At 48.6% G+C, this 25,570-nt stretch overlaps 2 protein-coding genes across 3 annotated transcripts; one reads left to right on the top strand and one right to left on the bottom strand.

Annotated features, from left to right (window-relative positions):
* The first annotated feature begins 1,622 nt into the window (after nucleotides 1-1,622).
* LOC146355842 (uncharacterized) lies at nucleotides 1,623-15,334 on the top strand. 2 transcript variants are annotated; one of them, XM_084830857.1, is made up of 3 exons: nucleotides 1,623-2,512; nucleotides 5,474-5,600; nucleotides 8,585-15,334. In XM_084830857.1, the coding sequence occupies exons 1-3, from the start codon at nucleotides 1,688-1,690 to the stop codon at nucleotides 9,475-9,477; spliced, it is 1,845 nt and encodes a 614-aa protein (XP_084686983.1). In that variant the 5' UTR covers nucleotides 1,623-1,687; the 3' UTR covers nucleotides 9,478-15,334. The 2 variants fall into 2 exon arrangements, with proteins under 2 accessions (XP_084686983.1, XP_084686982.1); XM_084830856.1 differs by having other exon boundaries at nucleotides 8,582-15,334.
* Nucleotides 14,885-24,417, bottom strand: LOC146355841 (uncharacterized). Its single transcript, XM_084830778.1, has 3 exons — nucleotides 23,559-24,417; nucleotides 21,250-21,376; nucleotides 14,885-18,958 (listed from the first exon to the last, which is right to left on the bottom strand). The coding sequence occupies exons 1-3, from the start codon at nucleotides 24,297-24,299 to the stop codon at nucleotides 17,667-17,669; spliced, it is 2,160 nt and encodes a 719-aa protein (XP_084686904.1). The 5' UTR covers nucleotides 24,300-24,417; the 3' UTR covers nucleotides 14,885-17,666.
* Nucleotides 24,418-25,570: the final 1,153 nt, after the last annotated feature.

Raw genomic sequence — 25,570 nt, 5'->3', positions numbered from 1 at the left:
TTTAGACATGTAGTTCCCGCACTTGGTCATTCATTCCTGCCAACTTGTCTAATAACCACCCATGTTGCCTCAGCCGCCAATTGAACTGGTGCCAATTCTTCCCCTGTGGCCCGAGAAAATCCGTCGACGGCAGCCTCGAGCACTCCAACTAACTAAAAATTGTAATAGTCATGTGCAGTTATATTCTGACTCAAAAAAATTGGCCTTAGCAATGTCACTGGTTGGGGTTCTAGGTTTAGCCATGGCTGATGGTCTGGAGATCAACCGGTTAGCTTGCAGCTTAGCCAAAAGCATAAATGCCACCTCACGAGCATTGTCATTGTTAAATAAAGAGTTGCGTGATCTAAGAGGTGCAGTTCTAGAAAATAGAGCTGGTATAGATTACCTCTTCCTTCTTCATCATTTAAGTTGTGAGACACACCAAAAGCTCTGTTGTTTTAACTTAACTGATAATGGCAATTCTGTAGATGAACAAATCATCAAGCTGCACAATATAGTAGCTAACAAAACAATAAGACAAAACAATTAGCTCAATTAGTTAACCCCTTGGCTTCCAGATCTTAGCTGGCTTGAAGCATTGTTCATCCTAATTCTACCAGTGTTGTTCATAAAAGTACTGTTATGTCTCTGCGTTCCTTGTCTTATGCGCTGTTTAACCAATCTGTTTTATGTCTCAGCTAGTAAAACTGCTGCCCTCTACGCTCTAATAGCCCAACAAGAGGCTAAGTAATATGTATGTCACAAAAAGCTTTGTATGGTTATCAAAAATGCTATAATTGTAATGAAATTATGCATTTAAGGGGGGAATGTAGCAGCCATATCAGGGGTCAGACTAAGTAGCCTCATGCAGTCTCATGCTTCATGTTCTTGCTGAGCTCTTTCTCCCTCGAATATATTGTTGTAAGCTGACGAGACACAGGAATTCCTTATCTTGTCAAAGGTCATACAATTGTATATCTTGTTCTCTGCTGTTCTCTTCTGTTCTCTCCTTATCATGGCTACCCTATAACCCAGTTCTTGTATTATAAACAATAGTGCTAGGAGAAGAAATGTTGAGGACTGCAACCCCACGCGGGAGGGGGAGGAGTTCATATGTGTTCATATGTGTCACATTCATATGTGTCATATGTGTCATATGTGTTCATTGTGTTCATATGTGTCACAATGTCTATAAAACCAATGTGCTGATGTATTTCGGGGCTTCTGGCTCTTTGGAAATGATTCCAGCCTTAAGCCCGCGCGTTAAATAAAGAATCTCTTTTTCCTTCACTCCGTGGTCTCTCTGACTCTGGGTTCTGCAACACTATGTCAGTGGGGCAGAGAACCCACCCTGGATTTCAGCCCGAACCAGCCAGAACTCTCAAGAAGCTATCGCAGGTGCTGAGCCCAATCCCCCAAACTAGGATCAGCCCCTTGCATAGCTCCTTTAGAGTTCTGGCTGGTTCTGACCGAGACCCAGAGCGGATGCACCGCCCCGCTGGCGCCGGAGCCACCGGCCTCCACAGGCTCCGAAGCCACGAAGGACCTCCGCGAAGGCGACAGAGCTGTGAAGGCTAGAGCGGCCCCGGCATGTGGCACAGGAAGGCGCCCAAGGCAAGGCTCCTTCCGGTCCTCTTTCCTCTGGACGCTGGCAGGGCGAGCGAGAGGAGGAGCGGAACGAGGCTGGTCCCTGCGAGCGAGCGAGGAAATGGCTGCGGCGCAAGAGACGACGGCGACCGGGCCTCTGCCAAAGGCGGGCCCGGGCCCAGACGTGAAGGCGGAGGCGGAGGCGCAGGGCCCAGACGTGAAGATGGAGGCGCAGGGCCCAGACGCGGAGGCGGAGGCGCAGCAGGAGCCCGCGGGCCCCGCGGCCGGCGCGGGAAGGGTCGACGCCCTCCTGCCGAGGGCCAAGAGGAGGCGGAGGGAGGCGGAGCAGGAGGAGGCCGGGCCGAAGGTGAAAGAGGAGCCGGGGGAAGGGCCGTCGGGGAGCTGGGATGCCCGGTTGCAGGAGTTCCTGCAGACCTTGCAGGGGCCTCGTTCGGGAGGGGAAACCCCGCCGGTGCCGTGGGACGACCCCAAAGCCGCCCCCGGAGCGGCGGAGGCCCCCAAGTGGCCCCGGGAGCTGTGGGTCTCCCCGATCCAGCCGCGCCTCATCGGGGAAGGCGGGCAGGACCGCGAGACCCCTCTGGAGGCCGCGCACGGCGCGAAGGGGAAGGAGGGGACGTTCGACCGGGGCGCCGCCGGGGTGGAGGCGCAGCGCCGGCGCTTCCGCGCGTTGCGCTACCGAGAGGCCAGCAGGCCCTGGGAGCTTTGCAAGCAGCTCCGCGAGCTGTGCCGCCAGTGGCTGATGCCGGAGAGGCACACCAAGGAGCAGATGCTGGAGCTGGTGACCCTGGAGCAGTTCCTGGCCCTCCTGCCGCTGGAGATGCAGAGCTGGGTGAGGGCGAACAAGCCGGAGACCTGCGCCCAGGCCGTGACCCTGGCGGAGGGGTTCCTTCTGCAGCAGCGAGAGGCCAAGGGCCGGGAACGGCAGGTGAGCCTGTTTTTATTTTCATTGTTACATTTATATCCCACTTTTTTCCTCTTGCAAGGAGACCCACGGCAGCTTACATGACCCTCCGCCTCTCCATTTTATACTCACAACAACCCTGTGAGGTGGGTTAGGCTGAGAGTCGGCGACTGGCCGAGAGTCACCCAGCAAGCTTCATGGCCAAGTGGGGACTAGGACCCGGGTCTCCCAAGCCCCAGTGCAACACTCTAACCACTACACCACATTGGCTCTCCAGCTGATGTCCTTGAAATGCATGAGTGTCGCTCACAACCACAAAACACTGTGGCAAGCTTTAAACACCTCTTCAGAACATATGTCTTTACACAGGCTTTCCCTTAGCTGTTAGGGACTGTGACACTGTCCTGTTTTTAGGGGTCCAAAATATTCTCCAAAAGTCACCCCCACCCTTCATCAGCACCCAAAACCTCACCTTTCCATACTGCTTTGTTTCTGTTTCTTACCCTTTTTGGCAGTTGCTTTGGCACCATTTTTTTTAGAAGGAGTAGGGGCTTTTTTCTCTGTGATCCAGCCGATCACATTTGGTGATCTGATGGCATAGCAAAGAGAGCTTAAGAGTGAGAACACTGCTTCTTTTTATATATATATATATTTATATGTATATATATAATTTCTAATCTGCTCCATAACTAATGTTTTCTAGGTGGAGCACAGTTAAAAATATAAAGGCAACGCAAATATTTCACAGAATAAAAATATAATAGAATGCAATACAGTAAACGGCTCAGGAATTGAAAACAGCCATAATAACCTAGAACTAGTACTATGAAATTTCTGGGAAAAAAGAAAAGGTCTTTGCCTGGTGCTGAAAAGATAATGTAGGTGCCAGGCAGACCACTTTGGAGAGTCTATTTCATCAGTAAGGTGCCACCACTGAGAAAGCCTCCTCTCTTGTAGCTACCTACCTCTTGTTTTCACTCTGAACGGATTAATATTTTCACACTGTTTCGTAGCACCGCCCCATCCCACTTCTCCCAAGAAGGGGTATGTTTGCAAGATCATTTGCAAAACCTGTCCCTTCATTTCAGCTAATGCTCCTGACTCAGGGTCCCATAGAGACAGGTTGATCATTTCTTAGTACCCTCCAGCTGTTATTTCTTATACAGTCATGTAGGTAGAGTAGCAGAAAGGTAGACGCTTAATTTCCCTTTCAATGCACGCTTAGTTCTGAAGGATGGGATTCTGGTTTGCATAAGGAATTATGTGTACAGAACCCAAATATACTATTATTTATGTTATTTATTTTTGTTACTTTAAAAGATTTGTATCCTGCCCTATATCATTAAGATATTATACAGATAAAATCAATTTAAACAGTATAAAACGATAAATAATTTAAACAGCTAAAAACTTATTAAAACATTAAACAAGCTAATACCAGTTAAAATCTAAAACTAATACTGAGTGCCAGGGGTGCAGCACACAATTTAAAGCAGCCTTCCCCGATCTGTGCTCTCCAGGTGTGTTGGACTACAACTCCCAGCATGCTCCAGTTGTAGTCCAACACACCTGGAGGGTACCAGGTTGAGAAAGACTGACCTAAAGGCAGTGGAAGCTGGTGGCTCTGATTTCGGTGGGCCTGTGAATTCATTCTGGGTTTCAGTCAGAATCAGCCAGAACTCTAAAGAAGCTATGCTAGGTGCTGAAGCCTATCTCCTTTAGAGTTCTGGCTGGAATCACAGCTCCAGCGAGATCAGAGCCACCAGCCTCCACTGCCTAAAGGTGTTTGGTCTAAGACCCAGCTTTTAAGAGCGCTAATCAAATTGTGCCCATTCTTAATGCCTGTAAAAGTCTGAAATAAAATACATACGGTATTTAAGGCTGCATTCATTCTACGCATTTCTTTCTTCCATTTAACTCAACAGGACTTAACTCTCAGTGAACAGAAGATGGAGCTATAAGACTCTGTGTGTGTGCGTGTGCGTGTGCGCGCGCGCGCATGTGGAAACTTGTTTTCCAGTATTGGAGATTATGATACAGCAAATCGTGAATGGAACTGGAACATGACCCATTTAAACTGCCCTGTGTATTGCAATTGTCCCTAAGGGTGCAATCCAAATGCCACTTGTCTGTAGAGCGAGCAGTCGGCTACAGGGCCTCCTCTGTTGTGGGACCTCAACTGTGCAATGCCCTCTGCAAACATATTTTGCTTTTTGCCCATTTTATGACCTTTCAGTGGAAAGTCACTTTGTGTCCTGCTAAAAGCTTGAGAAAATAATTACAAGCAAGTTTTAGAGGGATGGGGAAGGTGTGGCCCTTCAGATGTTGGACTACAGGTCCCATCATCCCCGACCATTGGCTATACTGGCTGAGGCTGGTGGGAGTTGCACTCCAACAACATTGGGAGGGCTGCACGTTCTGCCATCCCTGCTCTAAATCAGGAGTGGGCAGAAGGTAGGTATCCAGATGTTTTGGACTTCAGCACCCAGGATTCCATGCTGCTTTGGGCTGATGGGAGTAGAAGTCCAAAACATCTGGAAATTGACCTTCTCTCCTCTAGGGCGTACGATTCGCTCTCAGTTCAAATCCCAGACAAACCCTACCTAGGTGTGTAGGATGGCTGTACCTTTCTGAGGGTCTGTTCTCGGTGATGGAGCACCTGCTTTGCATTCAGCAGGTTGCAAGTTCAAATTGCAGCATCTCCAGTTAAAAAAGATCAGGTAGCAGTTGATGGGATTAGTGATGCTAATCAGACAGTAATTGGGCAGATGGACAAAGAGTTGGACTTGATGGAAAAATACACATTCCCAGGCTCTATTTTTAATCCTTGTAAGATGCTCTTAAATTGTCTTCTTTGAGTGAAGTGTGGGGGACATAAGTCCTTGTAATAAGTAAATAAATAACCTTTATCACCCACCCTTTCAACACACCCTTTGCCTGCATCATGACTCAGGTCTGGTCTGATTTCACCTACCTCCTCCTCAGGTCACAGGGGTGTCAGAAGAGGAGCCTGTAAATCCCCCCAAGGCAACCCAGGCTCTGCCAGACACAGCGAAGGTGCAGCTTTTGGCAGAAGTCAAGCAGGAAGGTGATGAGAGTAGCAACTTTTCAGGTACGTGTCTCTGGGGCCTGTCCCATGGAATACGAGAGGGACCTTGGCTGAGTGGGTGAGCTTTGCATGCAGAAGGTCCCGGGTTCGATCCTCAGCATCTCCAGGAAGGGCTGGAAAAACACCTTCCTGAAACCCTGGAGAGCCGCTGCCAGTCAGTGTCGACAATACTGGGCAAGATGGACCCATGGTCTGACTCAGCATAAGGCAGCTTCCTGTGTTCCTTATATAGGTTTCCTGCAGCAGCTCCAACTCTGTCACTTTGTGCTCAGCAGCCCTGGCCAAAGAGGCCAAGTTCATCACATTGGGAAAGGGGTAATGGAGCAGAGAAGGGGGCTTGTCATTCTGAGTCAGGGGTGTTGAACCTCTCTCAGTCTGAGGGTCGAATTCCATTTTGGAGAAGCACTTGGGGGCTGCATTCCAGTGGTGGGCGGGGCCAAAGGCAGATGGGTGGGGCAAAAATACCAACAATACTTGTATATTTCAGCTTCCAGCTCTCACTGCCAGTAACTAAGCCTTAGGAGAGGCATTTCAACCTTTTCGAATGGGGGGAAAACTGCACAAACACTAGGAAAGCACCAAATGATTGATGGCTGGGGGAAAGGAAGTGGGACCAGGGGAAAGGGCATAGCCTTCTGGGGAACCCAGGGGTGTGGGGGGCAGACCAGGGCCACAGGTGGGCCGGTGGTTCTGCCTCCCTTCTTTAGGTGTAGGATTTTGGCTTATGGTATGAAAGAGTTGAGTTTGACTCTCTCAGATCTCTGCTTCGCTGGCTAATTAGAGGAAAAGTGAGGACTGCACCTTAGAGCAGGGGGAGACAGAAGGCAGAACCCCAGACGTTTTGGACTTCAACTCCCAGAAGTCTCTGCCAGCATGGCCAATGGTCAGGAATGCTGGGAGTTGAAGTGGACAAACTCTGGAGCTCTGTTTTCTGCTCACCCCTGCCTTCAAGAGCATGTGCGCTTGGGGCATGCCAGAGAAGGCCTTGATTCATCCTTTAAGCAGCTTATAAAGTCAGAATGCTTATCAAATTTGCAGATGACACAGAATGGGGCAGGATAGCTAATACCCTGGAAGACAGAAACAGAATTCTAAGTGATCTTGATAGACTGGAGCTGTGGGTAGAAAACAACAGAATGACATTTAAGGGGACTGGAAACAAAGCCCCATGAGGAGGGACTGAAAGAACTGGGCATGTTTAGCCTTGAGAAGAGAAGATTGAAGGGAGATAGGATAGCACTCTTCAAGTACTTGAAAGGCTGTCAGAGAGAGAAAGGCCAGGATCTCTTCTCGATCATCCCAAAGTGCAGGACACGGAATCATGGGCTCAAGTGACAGGAAGCCAGATTCCAGCTGAACATCAGGAAGAACATCCTGACTGTTAGAGCAATACGACGGTGGAACAAATGACCTAGGGAGGTGGTGGGCTCTCCCACACTGGAGGCATTCAAGATGAAGCTGGACAGCCATTTGTCAGGGATGATTTGGCTTAGATTCCTGCATTGAGCAGGGGGCTGGACTCGATGGTCTTATAGGCCCCTTCCAACCCTATAATACTATGGTTCTGTGACATTTTGCATTGAGAATCCAATCCGAGCTGGCTAGGGTGGAGTCTCAGGGAAATTGGCTGGCTATAGTGTGAGCGCTCGCAGATGGCTCTCACGTTGGGTAGAGCAGGGTCACGACAATACAAAGAACTTTGCATTACCACCATATTTTAGCTTAAAGCTTTTGCTGCCAGTTATGAAGCCTTAGGAAACAGCATTTCAATTTTTTAGAATGGGAAAAACAACTCTGCAAAGACTGGGAAACCACCAAACGGTCGGTAGTTGGGAGGAAGGGGGCGAAGGCAGAGGAAGGGGGCGTGGTCAGCTGGGGAACCCATGAGGGCCAGATTTGGCCCATGGGCCTGAGGTTCAACACCACTGCTCCACTGGTCAAGGGCAGAATGCTAGTTCCTGCAGTGTGTAAAGATTGAGGCCAGCACTTCTGCAGAAGCATCTCAAGAGGGTGTGGGAACTTACTCAAGAGGAACATGGCAAAGTGGTGGGGGGAGTTACCAGAGTTTCAGGAAATAGAGCAGGGAGACAGTAGAAGAGAAGAATTTGTCCAGATGCCCATTAATCGGTTAGTTCAGAGCCACACAGAAACTTCTCCATCTGTGGGAATGCAAGGTCTCACGGGCAGGGAGAAATTGCGAGTGACAGATACCAGAATCATATGTTGGGTCAAGAGGGAGGAGCAACTTTGGGAAGCAAGGCAAGGGAAGCTCCTCCCTGAGGATAGGACTAAAAACGCCATTCAGGTCTCATACTGTGGGCTGGTGCCAGTCTCGTTGCAACTCTCATAGCAATAGTGCATCCATCAAAGGAATCTTAAAACAGTCGATGTAATATTGTGCAAAGCTGATTAGAGGTCTTCGCTTTAGGCTGCTGGAGAATGAGGAAGTCTGCAACCTGAAGCGCTGTTAATCTATTATTAATCTCATAATAAAGATCAAACGTGAGAGATCAAACATGCCGGGGCGCGTGTGTGTGATGGCACTCAATAGAGTGGCACATTCAGGAGAGGAGAATTCATGGGGAGAGGTGGTTACCTATTTCTCAGGGACTCCACAGTCCCGTTGGGTTTCCTTGTTCCCTAACAAGAATGTAAGAGCCCTGCTGGATCAGACCAAGGGTCCATCTAGTCCAGCTTTCTGTTCACCCACAAGCAGGACACGAGTACAACAGCACCCTCCTGCCCATCTTCCCCAGCAACTGGTGTACATAGGCTCACTGCCTCTGGTACGGGAGGTAGCCCATAGCCAACAGGGCTAGTAGCCATCGATAGCCTTTTCCTCCAGGAATTTGTCTAACCCCCTTCTAAAGCCATCCAAATTGGTGGCCATCACTACATCCTGTGGTAGTGAATTCCATAGTTTAACTATGCGCTGTGTGAAGGAGTCCTTCCTTTTCATGTCTGGATTCTCCCTTTTCTCCCAGCAGGTGACGGGTGGCTGAGTGAAAGTGAGGAAGAGAAACCCTTCGTGGGGAGTTTGGAGCAGCAGAGCACCTCCTTCCAAACAGCCAGAGAGAATAAATTCCTCTGTCCGGGAGAAGCTGATGAGAACCGACACCAGGCAGAGAGGCAGAATGGAAATGACAAAGAGAAGGGAGCGGAACCATTTGTTGTTTCAGGAGCTCCTTGCAAAGGGGTCCAAGAATCCATCAGCCAGGTTGACGAGATCGAAGTGAAATATGAAAAATGTGGGGAAAGCTCCAGGCGAAGCTCTCACCTTGCTGCGCACAAGAGCCCCGACGCACCGGAGAAGCCATACAAGTGTTGGCACTGCGGCCAGAGTTTCAGTAGCAGTGTGGATCTTCTGTCGCACGAGAGGACCCATGTGGGCGAGAAACTGTACAGATGTTCCCAGTGCGGAGAAAGCGAGAGAACCCATACAAGTTTGAAGCCACATAAATGCTCACACTGCGGGAATATCTTTATCCATACTGCTCAAGAGGGGCTTAATCCCGGAGGGAAAACCTACGTGTGTTCGGAGTGTGGGAAAGGCTACACTCGGATTACGGAATTCATCAAACACCAGAGAACCCACAGGCGCGAGAACCCTCACTCCTGTCCGTCGTGCGGGGAGAAGTTTGTGAGCAGCAGCCACCTCCAGTTACACCAGAGAATCCACACCAGCGAGAACCCGTATCAGTGCACGCGCTGTGAGAAGAGTTTCAAGTGGAGCTCGCACTTGATGTTCCACGAGCGCAGCCACCTGGCTGAACGTGACACACCGGCCCGTCCAGCCGAAGAGTCATTCGTGTGTTTTGCCTGCGGGAAAACGTTTGAAGTCAGTTCAGAACTGGTTGCTCATTTGAAAACCCACACCTAAAAGCCACTGGGAAGTTCATTCTCCAGGAAACGGCAGCAATCGTTGTGCTTTTTAGTATGCTCTTTATGAATAAAAAGTTTTTAACGTAGAGCGCGTAAGAAAACTATGACCCGGTTCACACTGACAGCAAGTTGTTGGTTAACAAACCCACAATTTGCCGGGGATGGTGGAGTGCTCAAGCCGCTTCCAGGTTGCAAAACAGTCTACGAGCCAGTGTGGTGTAGTGGCGCGAGTGCTGGACTGGGAGGTGGGAGATCCAGATTCTAGTCCCTTCTCGGCCAGGGGAGCTCCCAGGGTGACGTTGGGCCTGTCACAGACTCTCAACCCAGCCTGCCTCACAGGATTGTTGTGAGGATAAAATGGAGAGGAAGAGGATAATGTAAGCTGCCTTGGGTTCCTTGCAAGAGGAAAAAAGGCAGGATATAAATGCAATAAATACATACATAAATTCTTAGGTTGTTAATGTGTTGTCCGATCCCTGACACTTTGGATTCCTTGTGGGTTAAACAACCCAAAGATAACCTATGATTTCTTCTTAGATTAACTTTGGGTTTTCTTAATGCACAAACAACCGAAGTGTCTGGGTTCAGATATCATGCTAACAACCTTCAAACGGGCATTCATAGGTTGTTTTACATCCTGGAAGTGGTTCACGTGTGCTTTGGGCATCTCCAGCAAATCTTATGTTAATTAACCTGCAATTTGCTACCGTTGTGTACAAACTAGCCCTATGTGCAAAAGAGTCTGTGTGTAATGGCATGTGAGAGTGGTAAAAAAGGAGAGAAGCTCTCACACTGTTCTGATTATGGAAGAAGTTTCTGACCTAACATTTCAACCATCTTAGGAGTTTGCAGGAGAGCCTATTCTTAAACAGACATTAATTAGCAAAAAGCTCGGATTCTAAGGAAATGTAACAATTTCCAGCAGGGTAGTCTGTTGCAGCTAAACCAACAAACAGTCTTATGGCACCTTAAAGCAGGGGTCCCCATCCTTTTGGGGTCAGTGGGCACTTCTGGAATTTTGAATGTGTCATGGGCGCTCTCTCCAAATGGCTGCCACAGGGGGCTGCTTTTGCTTATTCATAAAATGGCTGCCATGGTGGGCATGGCTGGTCACAAAACAACTCATTTCCAAGAAGGCAAACTGGTGAGACTAAAGGAAAGCAACTTGCCCAAGAACCTCCGAAAAACAAAACCTGAACCCACATACTGATGGCACTGGAGGGCAGCACTTTGCTTTGCAGCATGGCAACTTTGCAGTTTAAAAAAAAAAATCTTAAGAAATAAAATTACAGTCGGGGGAGGCAGTGAACTTGGTGGGCACCAAAGAGGTGCTAACAAGCACATTGGTGCCAATGGGCACCACATTGGAGACCCTGGCCTTGTTCAGAGCGTGGAGAAAGGTTTATACACTGCTTGGCTCTTGAAGTACACCAGAGAACCCAGACAGGTGAGAAACCATCTAGATGTTTGCAGTGTGGGAAGTCTTACAGTTGGAGCTTACACTCAATCGTCCATGAGAGAATGCTCACAGCTGTGTCCTGCTGTGGGGAAAGCTTCAGCTGAAAGCCAGAACTCGTTGAATGTGAGACGAGCCATGCAACGGAGGAGTCGTGTGCATGCTTTGCCTGTGGGAAAACTTTTTAAGTCACTTCTGAACTGGTTGCTCATGTATAAACCCACAGAAGAACAATTCAGGAGCCTGGCTGGTGGGAAAACATTCAGGGACAGTTTGCAATGCATCATGCTTCAGGAAGTCTGTACAGGAGCGAAGCAGCATGACAGTTCCCACTGTGGAAAAAGCTTTAGGCCAGGGGTGCTGAACTTGTTTCAGCCTGAGGGCCAAATTCCATTTTAGAGACGTGCGGGGGGGGGACATTCTGGTGGTGGGCGGGGCTGGAGGCAAAAGGGGCAGGGCCAAAATACAAGTGTATTTCAGCTACAAACTCTTGCTGCCAGCCACTAAGCCTTAGGAGAGGCATTTCAACCATTTAGAACAGGGAAAACTGCACAAACCAGGGAAGCCACCAGATGATTGGTGGTTGGAGGAAAGTGGGTGGGGTCAGCAGAAGGGGTGTGGCCATCTAGGGAACCTAGCAGAGCTGGGTTTGGCCCCAGCCCTGAGGTTCTGCATGGCTGCTGTAGAAGTATAGACCCTTGGTGGGTGGCTTCTTCCAGCCCTTGTTTTTGGTTTGACCGATGAACAAAACAAGAGCTCTTTTTTTGTTGTTGACTTTTCTGCAATTGTAAATGCAAGCACACCGTGATCTTGCCTTTATTGTTACTCATCAGCATTTTGCAATTTTTCATTCTTTGTGACTCAGTAAAGTTTGGTTTAAAATCGAATTGTGGCCTCTACCCATAATATTCCGTGTTGCATTTACCAGACCGAACTCTCCAAAAATGATGAGCTCAGTTGACCCTTAGCGTAAGTGTCTAACAGTGTTTTAGCCATGATTGCTAAACAGAACTTCCATGTTCAAGGGCATCAGAGCTCAATATCATGTTGGGGAAGTATGATGTGGGGTGACGCTTTATGCTCTGACTTTGGGCTTTCTGGAAGTATCCAGCTGGCTGCTATTAAAATTAGGGTGTTGGACTCACACTGCCTTCCCCTGGAATTCCCATCATCCCTGACCATTGGCAATGTTAGCCAAGGCTGATGGGAGTTGTAGTCCAAAACAGCTGGTGGCAACCATGTACAGAAGCCAAGTGGATGGGCAATTGAATCTTACTTCAGCATTGATGAAGGGACAGCAGTCTCCCCTACGTGTCTGAGTGGTTGGCTCGCTTATTTATTCTGAGTGGTTGGCTCACTTATTTATTCTTAGCATTTTTATACCTCCTTATCTCCTAAAAAGCCCTCAAGGCGATGTACAACCATTTAAAATAATAAAAACATAAAACGACAAAACAATTAAATGGTAAAAATATCAAAACCACACATTTTAAAAGGCTACCTTTAAAAATATTAAATCCACACACATTTAAAAGGCTAAACCATTAGCAACTTCACATTTTAAAAGACTAAATTGAAAAGATACCTCTTTACACCCTTTCTAAAGGCCAAGGGCGGGGGGAGTTGTAGTTCTTGCAGGAGCGCATTCCACAGTTTGGGGGCAACACAGGAAAAAGCCCTTTAAGGTATGTCCAGCCAATGTGCATCTGCAGGTCGTTGTGCCCTCAAAAGGGCCTGTCCTGCAGATCTCAGTGCCCGGACTGGCTCAGAGCAAGACAGGTGGTCCCGCAGATAGCCAGCCCAGAAAGCAATTGGCAACTGGTGCAGGTCTTTCAGAACAGGTGTAATAGGATCCCTATACCTGCTGCATTTTGCACCAAGGGAAGCTTCCGGACACTTTCTGGGAAAGCCCCACATTGAGCACATTGCAGTAGTCTAATGGGGGCTCCTGGGTAGGCCCCATGGCTCACTACAGCTCTGCCTTGCCACACATCACTGCTGCCACCCTGCATCGACTGCCTGAGGCAGCTGCCGTGTTCTGGCCCTGCTCCCTAGTGGGCTGTGGGGAAGGGCAGGCAGAGTGAGAATTATGTAGTATTTTCCCTTTTTTAAAGTGAGTGTGTGCCTCCAGGTTTAATGGGAGGGGGAGACCTTGCCTCAGGAACTCCTCACGTGAGCCCTCACCTGCAGCCTGAAATGGCGCAGTCCACAGCACAGGTTTTTACTGCTTCAGTAAGAGTAAAGGCTAGGCGAACATAAGAAGAGCCCTGCGGGATCAGAGCAAGGGTCTATCTAGTCCAGCGTTAAGGTGACACAGTGGCCAACCAGCTGTCAGACGGGAACCCACATGCAGGGCATGAGCGCAACAGCACCTTCCCACCCATGTTCCCCAGCAACTGGGGTACATAGGCTCACCGCCTCTGGTTCGGGAGGTAGCACATAGCCATCCGGACTAGTAGCCCTTGACAGCTTTTTCATCCAGGAATTTGTCCAACCCCCTTTTAAAGCCTTCCAAATCGGTGGCCATCACTACATCCTGTGGTAGTGAATTGCATAGTTGAACTTTGCGCTGTGTGAAGCCCTTTTATCTGTCCTGAATCTCCCACCAATCGGCTTCATGGGATGACCCCTTTGGGTTCTAGTATTATGAAAGGGGGAGAAAGGAGCCCTTGCGTTTACTGAGGTTAAAAACCTGTGCTGTGAACTGTACCAAATCAGGCTGCAGGTGAGGGCTCATGTGAAGATTTCCTCTGATGCATCCAAATATTTTGCCCATCAAAAATGAGCATGTAACAGGGAAGGTTAGGCTAGAGCTCTCTCCTTCCTGACACCATTGCTTTCTTGTATGTATATCCCACCTTTTTTCCTCTTGCATGGCACCCAAGGTGGCTTAATGGTCCTCTTCCTCCTCCCCATTTCATCCTCACAACAACCCTGTGAGGTAGGTTAGGGTGAGAGTGAGTGAGCAGCCCAAAGTCACCCAGTGAGCTTCATGGCCGAGTGGGGACTAGGACCCAGATCTCCCGAGTCCAGGTCCAATACTCAGCACTACACCACACTGGCTTTCTAGTGTGACAGAACTGTTGGTGCCCCAAGTGCAAGTCACATGTGCAATAGTTACCACTGGTTAGGTGTGTGTCAGCCAGTACAGCCCACTTCTGCAGTAGAAGTGGCACGTGAGTGTACCAATATCAGCAGATGGCCCTGAGATGGAACTTGCTGCTCTGAGAACGAACCCGCAACCCAGCGCCCTCTCCTGATCTTCCCTTGGTACTTTCAACCAAAGGTGGTCATTGGACCTCTTCTTGGCTACACTTTCAGTCCAAGAAGCGATAACATCCAAAGAGCCCTGCTGGATCAGACTAAGGGTCCATCTACTCCAGCATTCTGTCTGCACAGAGGCCATCCAGATGCCCCAGTGGGAAGCCCACAAGTGGGACAAAGACTGCAACAGCACCCTCCCGCCCACGTTCCTCAGCAACTGGTGCTGGTTCCAAGACTGGAGGTAGCATAGAGCCATCAGGACTAGTAGCCATTGATCGCCCCCTCTATGAATTTACTTAATCACTTTTTAAAGCCATCCAAAGTGGTAGCCATCGATACATCTTGTGGTAGTGAATTCCACAGTTTAACTATGCGCTATGTGAAGAACTTCCTTTTATCTGTCCTGAATCTCCCCCCGATCAGCTTCATGGGATGACCCCCATTAGGTTCTAGCATGATGAGAGAGGGAGAAAAATGTCTCCCTATCCACATTCTCCACACCGTGCATAATTTTGTACACTACCATCATGTCCCCTTTTACTCGCCTTTTTTCCAGGCTAAACAACCTTAGATGTTGTTAACATTTCCTCATAGGGGAGTTACTCCAGCCCTTTTATCACTTTATTTGCCGCCTTCTGCGCTTTTTCCAGCCGCAGTATCCTTTTTGAGGTGGGGTGACCAGGACTATACAAGTGTGTCATGCCATAGAGCTGATTAAGGGCAATATGATAGCGGCACTTGTATTGGCAGATATTGGTATAAGTACCACAACCAAGCTCGCAAATTCTTTCACAGAAGAAAAGGTTTTTAGGAGGCAATTCTATGCATGTTTAGACAGAAAAAGTCCCACAGCTCCCAGCACACCCTAGCCGGCCATGCTAGCTAAACATGCATAGGATTGCGCCCTTAGTTGTTGCTATTTTTAGCCAATTGGGAGTGAGAAACTGTTGCTGACCTACTGTACAAATCACCCAGAGATCTCCCAGAATACCCCACTCTGCCTTCTGTTCCAAGACATCTCCCAAGCATCTTCTCCAATCGAGAGTTCTGTGTCAATAACGCTTCTATTTTTACAGGTGAGAGTCCCTCTGGGTAAGGGACAACCAATGAGCGCAATGTTAAATATATGCTGAGAAAAGATGATAAAGTTTATTATAATTTGTTTATAAAGCACTCCAAAAGTTTTTAAACGGAAAAAAGAGCCCCGCCCTAAGGCTTTCAATTGGATAAAAATATATTTTAAAAATGCCTAAGGTCACATGCTGAGTGTTCCCCCCCCCCCCTTCCTCATCTCTCTTATTTTCCAATGGAAGCTTCCCACCCAGGCTAAATGGGGCCTGGGATTTTCCCACGGACCATGACACCATGTTTTCCAGGCTCAAGATTTTGGAATAACCAAAATCCTGCAATCAGGTTTTCTTTTTCAGTGTGAAGTATACACAACTTTTGTTTAACTATTACATTTATATCCCGCCTTTTTTCCTCTTGCAAGGAACCCATGGCAGCTTACATTATCCTCCTCTTCTCCATTTTATCCTCACGACAACCTTGTGAGGCTGAGCAGTCAGTGATGGGCCCAAAGTCACCCGGTGAGCATCATGGCTGAGTGGGGACTAGAACCCAGGTCTCCTGAGTCCCAGTCCAAAGCTCTAACCACTACACCACACCGACTCAATTTTACATCTAACTGCTCCTTGATTATTGGTAAGGAGGAAAGCGTAGAAATGCCCTTTGGCTATTGCTCAGTTACGAACGTGTGAAAGATCCAAGTGCAATTTCATCCTTGGTTGATTACTAACAGAGAGGCAGAGGAATCCTACCTAGACCTATGAAGGCCTGAGCGGGGTGGGGGGAACCCTGGAAAAGACCTCAACATTTCAGGAAAAAAGGTTTGCCCCAAAGTCCCTGGAAACAGCCATCTGCCAGGGATGCTCTGACTTGGGTTTCTGCATTGAGCAAGGGGTTGGACTCGATGGCTGGGCAAGCAGCCAGGCTGTAGTCGGACCGAGCAAGCGAGCGAACAGGCTGTGGCTGTGGCCACAGCTGAGGCGTCAAGGAGGCAGCAGTGGCAGGCCCTCCTGGCGGAATGGGGGAAGGTCAGGACAGTTTGCCGCTCTTCCCGCTCCGCTGCCCGATAGGGTGCACGACGGCACACGGTGGCAGGGCTGACCCCGGAAGGGAGCTGATCTACGCCAACTCTCGGGCGGATCTACATTTCCTGCAGGTTTGGGCGTGCCGGGAGAATGGGAATAGCCACGTCGATGGCGTCTGTGGTGAAGCACGCAACTGATGTTCGTCTCCGCTTCCCCTCCAACTGCTATTTCATGCTTTTAAAACCGCTTCTACATTCCTGGTACGTTAGAACTACAACAGAAGTATGTTGCCATCCCTGATTTTAAAAAGACACACCTCTGCACATGTGCAATTTGGCCTCTTACAGTTACCGAAATCATAGCACCATCGTGATGACAGGAAAAATTGAGTTTGCCTCTGTACTTGTCTCTTTCTGGGTGGTCATTTGCCCCCTGCCCCCACCCTGGGCTATAGGGCCCTAGTTCTTCGCCTAAGATCCAGTCCTAGTTGCATCATTGACTAGTGTTGAGCAATTGCATGACTTACCCTTTAGCAAGAAGGGATGCTTAGAAACTTTCCCCCATCTCTGCTTTACCTGAGCGTGGTGGGGGACAGGTTCCAATGCATGAACATAGGAAGCTGCCTCACACTGCGCCAGAACACTGGCCCAGTACTGTCGACACTGGCTGACAGCCGCACCTCTCCAGGGTCTCAGGAAGGAGTTTTTCCAGTCTTACCTGGAGGTGCCAGGGTTTGAACCTGAGACCTTCTGCACGCAAAGCAGGGCCTCTACCAGTAAGCCACGTCTGCTGTTCTGTCACTTTAGATTTCTAGACTTTGCCCAGACCACTGTGAAGGCACAATTTGCTGTGATTTTCAGTTAGCCTTTCCCCGCCACCCCTCTTTACAGGTTATTGCTGCACACAAATCAGACGCTTTGATTAAACATGCAGCGCAAAAAGGCATTTTGTCATGGTCACACCAATAGTCCCTTTTGCGTCAAGCTTTAATCAGTGCTCGTGCGCATGCTGATTAAGTCACAGCACAAAATAGAACCATGAATATCACCGTGAAATTGCATCAGGATTCCTTTTCATGGGGCGTTTTAATCAGTGCACACACTGGTAACTGTTGAGAAACTGTGAACGCTCCAAACTGCAGCAAAACTGCACGAGCATCAACTCCAAAATTAAATTTTAAAGTTCTGACCCAGAAGATCAGTGCCAAACTACATGTGATATTAGCTATGCACTTTAAAGACAAATACATTTCTTACAGCATACGCTGTGCCTTTATAATGTGTTACTCTTTAGATGGGTCTTTATTATTTCCTGCAACAAACTAAAAAGATTGCCTCTCTGGAAAGAGCTAAAACTGACATTTCCCTTATAGATTCATTGCTTATTCTCTCCCATGTGGGCTCTCTTATGGCTAATAAGATGTGAGCGCCAAGCAAAACATTTCCCACAGTCACAGCATGTATAAGACTTCTCTCTGGAATGAATTTTTTGATGCCGAATGAGATGTGAGCTCCAATGGAAGCCCTTTCCACAGACTGGACATTTATATGGGTTTGGCCCGGTATGTTTGCTTGCATGAGCGAGAAGACTAGTCCTGCTGATAAATTTTCTCCCGCATTCTAAACATCTGCTTAGTTTCTCTCCCGTGTGGGCCTCCTGATGCGCAATGTGCTGCAAACTATTCCTGAAGGTTTTCCCACAGTCTGGGCATCTGAAGGGCTTCTCTTTGTGGGTTCGCACATGAGCAACCAGTTCCGAACCGAGATGGAAGGTTTTCCCACAGGCAAAACATGCAAAACCCCCTCCAGTGTGGGTTCTCTCATGTTCAACAAGGTCCGAAGCCTGGCTGAAGCTTTTCCCACAGTAGGAGCATAACGCCATGTGTATTCTCTCATGTGATGTGACGTCTGTGTTCCTAGTGAAACATTTCCCACAGTGTGAGCATTTAAATGGTTTCTCTCCTGTGTGGATTCTCTGATGCACTTTAAGGCTTGACGTGCTTCTGAAGTTTATCCCACACACGAGACATTTATACCCAGGTGCTCCTGCATGGGTTCTCTGGTGCTTAAGGAGATCAGATCTCTGACTACAGCTTTCTCCGCATTCTGAGCAGGTATAAGATTGCTTTTTTGCATGGATTCCATCTTGCCCGTTCCAGACAAAGGTATTCCCACAGCGCGAGCATCTATGTGGCTTTTGCCCAGTGTGGATTCTTTCACTTTCTCCACAGTGGGAGCATTTATACAGTTTCTCGCCCACGTGGGTTCTCTCATGTGTCAGAAGATCCGTGCTGCTACTGAAACTCTGGCCACAGTGCCAACACTTGTATGGCTTCTCCATATCACTCCTCTCATGTGGAGCAAGCTGCGAGCTTCGACCACAGCTTTCCTCACACTCTTTATGTTTCACTTCATTTGCCCCCTGCTGGACTGTGGCTTCGTCAAGATCTTTGTGAGTGCCTTCGGAAAATGTGGACTGAGCACCTCTCTTCTCTTTGGAGCTTCTGTTCTGCCTCCCTGCCGCATGTCCATTTACTATGGCTACTCTCTGGCATGGGGAATTGTTCTCGTTGGCTGTTTCCTGTGCCATCTCATGTGGCTCTGTTTTCTGAGGGCTTCCCAGCACACATTTCTCTTCATCCCTTTGATTCAGCCATCCATCACTTCCTGAAAGGAAGGAGAGAATCCAGCCATAAGTCACGACATTCCACAGATAAAAACAAGAATGCGTTTGTAACTCTCTCAACGTTAGTGCCCCCGTTACACATTGCTAAAGATTCTGCAGGTGGATACCTCTCTTGGCATCTACCAGGCTCCTGGCCCCTCCTGATTTTTATTTTATTTCTTAAGGTTTTTTTTTTTTAAAAAAAAAATCTTTTAACTGGGAAGCTGCCAAGCTGCTAAGTGAAGTGCTTCCCTCCAGCGCCGTCTTTATTTGGTATCAAAAGAAGGGGTTTGTGTTTTAGACTCCACCTCTGCCATGTGATTTTGTTCTTGGGCAAGGTACTTTTCTTTTAGTCTCAGACTGCCTTCTGGGAAATGAGTGTTTTGTGACCGTCCGTATTCACTGTGGCATTTATGAATGGGCAAGCCCCTCACTATGGCAGCCATTCTATAAATGGATAAGCCCCCCCACCATCCATTTTGTGAGAACACCCACAACACTAAAAATTCCAAATATGCCAATTGACCCAACACTGTCAGGGGTATTCCTATACTCCACAACGGCTCAACTTCTACCTAGTTCCTGCACCAAAACAAGAATCTCTTCTTGGCTCAGGACAATGCCATGTTTGCCCCACACAATTCCCAAGAAGTTGACAACCTGGAAATTTTATTGAGTGGCAGGGGAGGAGCCATGGCTCAGCGTAGAGCACCTGCATTGAATCCCAAGTTCAATCCCAGCATCTCCAGGTAGCCAGGGGAAAAAGTCCTGCCTGAATCTCTGGAGAGCTGCTGCCAGTCAGTGCCCACAATACAGGCGAGATGGACCCACGATCTGACTCAGTATAAGGCAACTTCCTATGTTCCTACATCTCTAAAATAAGTTACATAAATAAAACATGGCAGCCTCTGTTCTGTGGAGTTGGCCATGCTTTCCACACACTGTCTCTGAAAGTCAACTTCTGGGGCATCGTGAAGAAAAAACATGGCCTCTAGATAACCAATCAAAGAAGCGTTTGTAAATAGATCTCATTGGATTTCTTTTTCTTCCTGGCCATCAATGACTTTTCACAAAAACAAGTGTCGGAGGTCCCATGAGCACATGAAACAGCCTGTAGTCACATCACTGCCAAGTCACTATCGTAAGCGGCTAGAGGGGCTATGGCTGGGAACTCCACTGTGGTGCCTGCAGACACCTCTCTTGGTTTCCGCCTGCTCCCTGGTTACTCCTACTTATTTTATTGATTAAATTTTTTAATGTTTAAACTGGAAGGTTGGCATGCTGCAAAGCAAGTTCCCACCATGGCAACCATTCTGTGAATGGGCAAGCCCCCTCACCTTGGCAACCATTTTGTGAGAGAACCCATGACTCTCAAAATTCCAAATGTGCCAACCAACCCCAAAGGTTGATATATGCAGAGGGGTTTTTTTTCCCTCTTCTATCATACTTTTCTTCTTTTTCTTTCCTTGTATAATCTCACTTCTGTGGTTAACTCACTTGAGCTATGAAGTGGAAAGTCCCCAGTTCAGATCTCACCTCTGCCATGAACTTACCAGGTGGCCTTATGCCCACCTCCTTCAGCCCCAGTCACCCCCATGCAATATGAGAGTGACAATACTTACAGGGTCATTGTGAGGACAACATCAAGATGATGTACACAAAATACTTTGAACCATTTTTAACTGCTGTATTAATACTAGGCCTCACTTCCCCACTGGTAAAGGCATAGCTACAAGGATCACTTCTAAAGTTGGCAACTTTATAAGAACCTTAAAGGTAACCTTAAATAGCTGGGATACTATTCTTCCCCTTATGACAGGGGTAGGCAACATAGTATCCTCCAGGTGTTTTAGATTACAACTCCTACAATCCCTGATGATTAGCCATGCTAGGTGGGGCTGATGGGAGTTGCAGGCCAAAACATTTGGAGGGTACTAGATTGGAGAATGCTATGGTAGGCCTGATAGTTTATTATTACTGTTGTTACATTTATATTCCACCGTTTTTCTCTTCCAAGGAACCCAAAGCAACTTACATAATCCTCCTCCTCTCCATTTTATCTTCACAACAACCCTGTGAGGTGGGTTAGGCTGACCGTCCCAAAGTCATCCAGTGAGCTTCACAGCTACGTGGCAACTAGAACCTGGATCTCCCAAGTCCGAGTCCAACAATCTAACCGCTACACCACACTGGCTCTCTTATGATGTTCAGATGCAGGAGAGCAATGCAGCCAGAGCTGAAGCTGCTTCAGAACTCTGAGAACATCCAGTGCAAGGGCTCGATGGATTTTTACCCGATAAGCAGGCATCTCTGTCCCCTTCTGCCTTGGCTTCTTTGCAGAGCTGCGTCTTCAGAGTGTGCAACGGAGCCTGTTGTGCCATGGAGGGCTTCACAGGAAGAGCTTCTGAAATCCCTCTCACCTAAATATTTTTTAAAAGCAAAGCCATGTCAGGATGCAGTGATCAGCCTTACAAAGGGATCAGAGTCCCCCCTTCCCCAACCTGGTGCCCTCCAGATGTTTGGACTACAACTCCCAGAATTCCCAGTCATGCTGGCTGGTGCCAATGGGAGTTGAAGTCCAAAACTAGTGGGGGCCAGTAGTGGTTGGAGTGTTAGACTGGGATTAGTGAGACCCAGGTGCTAGTTCCCAGTCAACCATGAAGCTCACTGGGTGACTTTGGGGCAGTCACTGACTCTCAGCCTAACCTACCTCACATGGTTGTTGTGAGGATAAAATGGAGAAGACCACCTCGTAATCTGCCTTGGGGTTCCTTAAGGAAAAAAGGTGGGATATAAAATGTAATAACACATAAACAAACAAACAAACAAACCTCCCGGCATTTCTGAGCATTGACCAAGCTGGATGAGGCTGATGGGAACTGAAGTCCAAAATATCTAGAGGGCACCAGGTGTGGGAAGGCCGGATTAGACAAATTCATGAAAGATAGGTCTACTATGGTCTACTATACTACTCAAGAGCAGTATACCTCTGCACCAGTTGCTGGAGCCATAAATAGCAGGCGAGAGCTGTTGCCTTCATGCTCCACTTGTGGTTTTCATGGGAGCATGAGGCTGTCCACTGTTGGAAACAGGATACTGGGCTAGATGGACCTTTGGTCTGATCCAGTGGGGCTCCACTTATGTTCTTAAAAGTTGAGGGAGTGGGGGGTATAGGAAAGGGCCTAACATAAGAACTGAGCAGACTGGTGTTCCTGATGAATGAAAGTGAGGGAACAAGAGAAAACGACCATCCTTCACCGAGTTTGCTTGCAAACCCCCAGAATTTACATTCTTCAATTGGTTTGGTAGTGGCGGGAGCTGTGGGGGGGAGGGGGATCCCCCAAAATCAGGCAGAAAGGCCTTCCACAAGCAGAGCCCTTCCTCTTGTGGAAAAAATATCCGAAATCGAACCCTTGTGTTATTGTTGTTTTAACTTTATTCTGTTGCACACCACTTTGGAAATCCCTCCCCTTTTTTTAAAGCACAGAAGCCTAGCATGTGAGTGATCATAGAGTTCTGATCATACACAGTTCCTAGTTTGTTGCAGGGGGAATCTAACAGAAAAGGGACTTCCAGGTCACAGGCACACCCTCCTTAAGATCAAGGCAGCATGTGCCTCTGCCTTAAAACTACACATAATTACACCTTTACATTAAAATCAGCCTAAATACTTTCCCTACCCCGCACCCCAGTTTCACCACCTTGTTCATAGGCTGTGCATTGTTATTGTTCCTGACAATTACGTTTTTTAAATGATCCAGATTGAAGTTAAAACACATGGAAAAAATATTCTGATCCTTTAAAAAACACACACACACAAAGCAAAATGGTATGCTAATCTTGCACAGAGGTGGGGAATGTGTGGCCCTCCAGAGGTTGTTGTACTACAACTCCCATCATCCCTCACTATTGGCTGTGCTGGCTAGGGCAAAGTATGGGTGGGGTATGGGTTGTCCTTGAATTGTGGGTTGCTATGTTGTGTGAACCCAGCTGCACTAATAAACCATGGTTTGTTAACCACAAACAACCCACAGTACACAATCCAAGAACAGATAGGTTCTTTGTGGCTTGTTCATGTTTAACAAACCATGGTTTGTTAGTGCGGCTGGGTTCACACACCAGAACCACCCACGATTCAACAACTACCCATGATTCAGCGACAAGCCATACAGAACCCACACGCAACCTGAACTCTCGCTTGTTGTGTTGTGTGAACCAGGGTCTATTCACCACCGCTCTCACCAGCTGCTATTTCTTCTCACCTTCTTTCTCATCACTGCCTGTTTGACAGGCAGAGAACCCGTGAGCAAGTGGGCAGAGTTCCTCCTTCTCACCACCACCATTGCCGGGGCCGGAGTGAGAGGCAGGTTGCCATGGTGAAAAGGGGAAGTAACTCCAGGGGACTCTCGTCAGTGGGCTCCTGCTGGGGTGTGGGCCCTCAGCAGGTGCCCGACCCTGCCCAAAACATCTGGAGGGCCACATGTTCCCCACCCCTGATCTAGCAAGTAAGAAAATAAAGAGAGCCAGGAGCAGCACCCAGGCCTGAATCTGAATTATGCATCCCGGTGCAGAGTTTGCACAGTGGTGCTTCCCTGTTCTCACCTGCCAGTTCCCTGCTTTGGCCTCGTGCTGCCTCTGCAGGAAATCCTCGGCCAGAGCCACTGCTTCAGTACAGCTCTCCGGCCTACCTTCCCAGACCCAGGTCTGCATTTCTTGGGGCAGGATGAGGAGGAACTGCTCCAGGATCAGCACCTCCAAAATCTGCTCCTTGGCATTCTCCTCTGGCTTCAGCCACTGGTGGCAACGCTCCTGGAGCCGCCGGCAATTCTCTCGGGGTCCGTTGGCCTCCTGGTAGGGGCACCGCCTGAAGCCCTGCCTTTGCATCTCCCTCCTGCCGAAACCCCCGTCCCCTTCCATCCCCTTCCCGCTATGTATGGTGTCCAGGTAGGCGTTATGATCCCTTTGGATCTCCCCACTGAGCACTGGCCAGAGCTGGGGATCCTTCGGTCCAACGGGATGCTTCGTAGCCTCTGCCGCTCTGTTTGTGGCTTTAGGATCCTTCCACCAAGAAGCCTTCGCTTTTCTCCCTCCAGACTCAGGGGACTGCAGCATCTTCAAGAACTCCTGAAATCGGGCATCCCAGTTCTTGGATGGCCCCTCATCTGGGACCCAATTCACACTCTGCAGAGCAGCGTCGGTCAGCACTCCCTGGAGCCTTCCCGCTACTGAAGGCTCCGCTCCCAGTCTGGCTTCAGCGTCTGATGAGCCTCGCTCCTCCATTTTTATTTCTGGCTCCATCTCTTGCTTTAGCGCAGCCTGGGTAGCAGCCCACTCCAGCTCCATGGCCACTTCCTCCTCTTGCGGGGGGGGGGGTGGTGGTGGTGGTGGTGGTGGTCTTCCTTGCTCTCACTCTCCTGGTTCCGTCTGCCTCTCAGGGTTGCAGCAAGTAGGCTAGGAGCTTCTAGGAAGCAGACGGGGAAGAAAATAAATGCTAAAATATCATCTGAAGTTTACATTCTCTAAAGGCTTGTCCTAGAGCATCAGCAGAATAGCCCCACGTATCCCAGAAGCTTGCATCCTGCACCATAAACATTCACTGACTCAGGCAGCAATCGTATACAAACTTACCTGGGAGTAAGTCCCACTGAGTGCAATGTGGCTAACTTCTGAGTAGATATCGAGAGCTGCAGCGTCAGCTTCTCGCTTGCTCAGGATTTCTTGTTCTTTGACTACCAAGAAGGGGCAATTAAAAGGATTGTCAATTAAAAGGATTCAGTTAGAAGGGCGAAGGGGAGACCTGTACAGTCTCCCCTTCGCCCAAGTGCGGCTTTAAGTAACTTACCAATTTGTTGCACCCCTTGCATTGCACTCCTTGTGGAACCTGCAACCCCGCCCCAGTTGCGTCCAGGCTGGGATACGGATTTGGCATTTCCCACGAGGGAAAGAGGAAGGAGGGCAAGAGGGAACCGTCTTCCCTTTAATATCTGCCCTGTGCACATTTCCCTCTAGAGGCCGGAGACTCGGTGAAGCCCTTAAGCCTCCTCCGGTTCCCAATCAACTAATGCAAAGTAATAGGACAGGCCACCGCAGAGGAGCGTTGAGGGAACAGAGCGGGTCCTCATTCCGCATCGTGCACATACGCGCATGTATAGCGGCGTTCAAAGACGAACCTGAAATGAAGGCTACACATAATCCGTAATTTTTCTATCTCTACGCATTTTTCCTCTAGGATTCAAAGATTTGTTGATTTCATTCCTCACAGAACGTACAAAGACGCAATTCCTTGCACACACCCCCCGCACGTCGGGCTCATAACGGTGGTATCAGGGGATGCAGAAATTCAACAGGTGTAGTTCTCCCATCACTGCCACTCCAACTTTCCACCCAACTTTCCACAGCAGCCATTCCCAGCCTGGTGCCCACCAGATGTTTTGGACTTCAGATCCCCAGCCTCAACCAACGTGGTCAATGGTCAGGAACTCTGAGAGTTAAAGTCCTAAACATTTGGCAGGCACCAGGCTGGGGAAGACTCAGCAGAGTTGCTAACTTTTTTCCTAGTAGGGCTCCCGCATCTGCAGCTTAATAGTCAGAAATTCAGTTGGTGGTGCTTCCCC

Source organism: Heloderma suspectum, chromosome 2 (genome assembly GCF_057233095.1).
Source record: "Heloderma suspectum isolate Gila_16-S chromosome 2, 16-S_ref, whole genome shotgun sequence".
NCBI classification, from domain to species: Eukaryota; Metazoa; Chordata; class Lepidosauria; order Squamata; family Helodermatidae; genus Heloderma; species Heloderma suspectum.
Note: the sequence above shows the minus strand (reverse complement) of the source record. Positions and strands in the feature narration are given on the sequence as shown.

Excerpts from the sequence above, each read along its gene's own strand:
- LOC146355842 (XM_084830856.1), top strand. The coding sequence starts at position 1,688 with ATGGCTGCGGCGCAAGAGACGACGGCGACCGGGCCTCTGCCAAAGGCG. Across the intron at positions 2,513-5,473 it reads CCAAGGGCCGGGAACGGCAG|GTCACAGGGGTGTCAGAAGA; the intron begins GTGAGCCTGTTT and ends CCTCCTCCTCAG. Across the intron at positions 5,601-8,581 it reads TGAGAGTAGCAACTTTTCAG|CAGGTGACGGGTGGCTGAGT; the intron begins GTACGTGTCTCT and ends CTTTTCTCCCAG.
- LOC146355841 (XM_084830778.1), bottom strand. The coding sequence starts at position 24,299 with ATGGAGCTGGAGTGGGCTGCTACCCAGGCTGCGCTAAAGCAAGAGATG. Across the intron at positions 21,377-23,558 it reads CCAAAGCAGGGAACTGGCAG|GTGAGAGGGATTTCAGAAGC; the intron begins GTGAGAACAGGG and ends AAAAATATTTAG. Across the intron at positions 18,959-21,249 it reads CAGAGATGCCTGCTTATCGG|GAAGTGATGGATGGCTGAAT; the intron begins GTAAAAATCCAT and ends CCTTCCTTTCAG.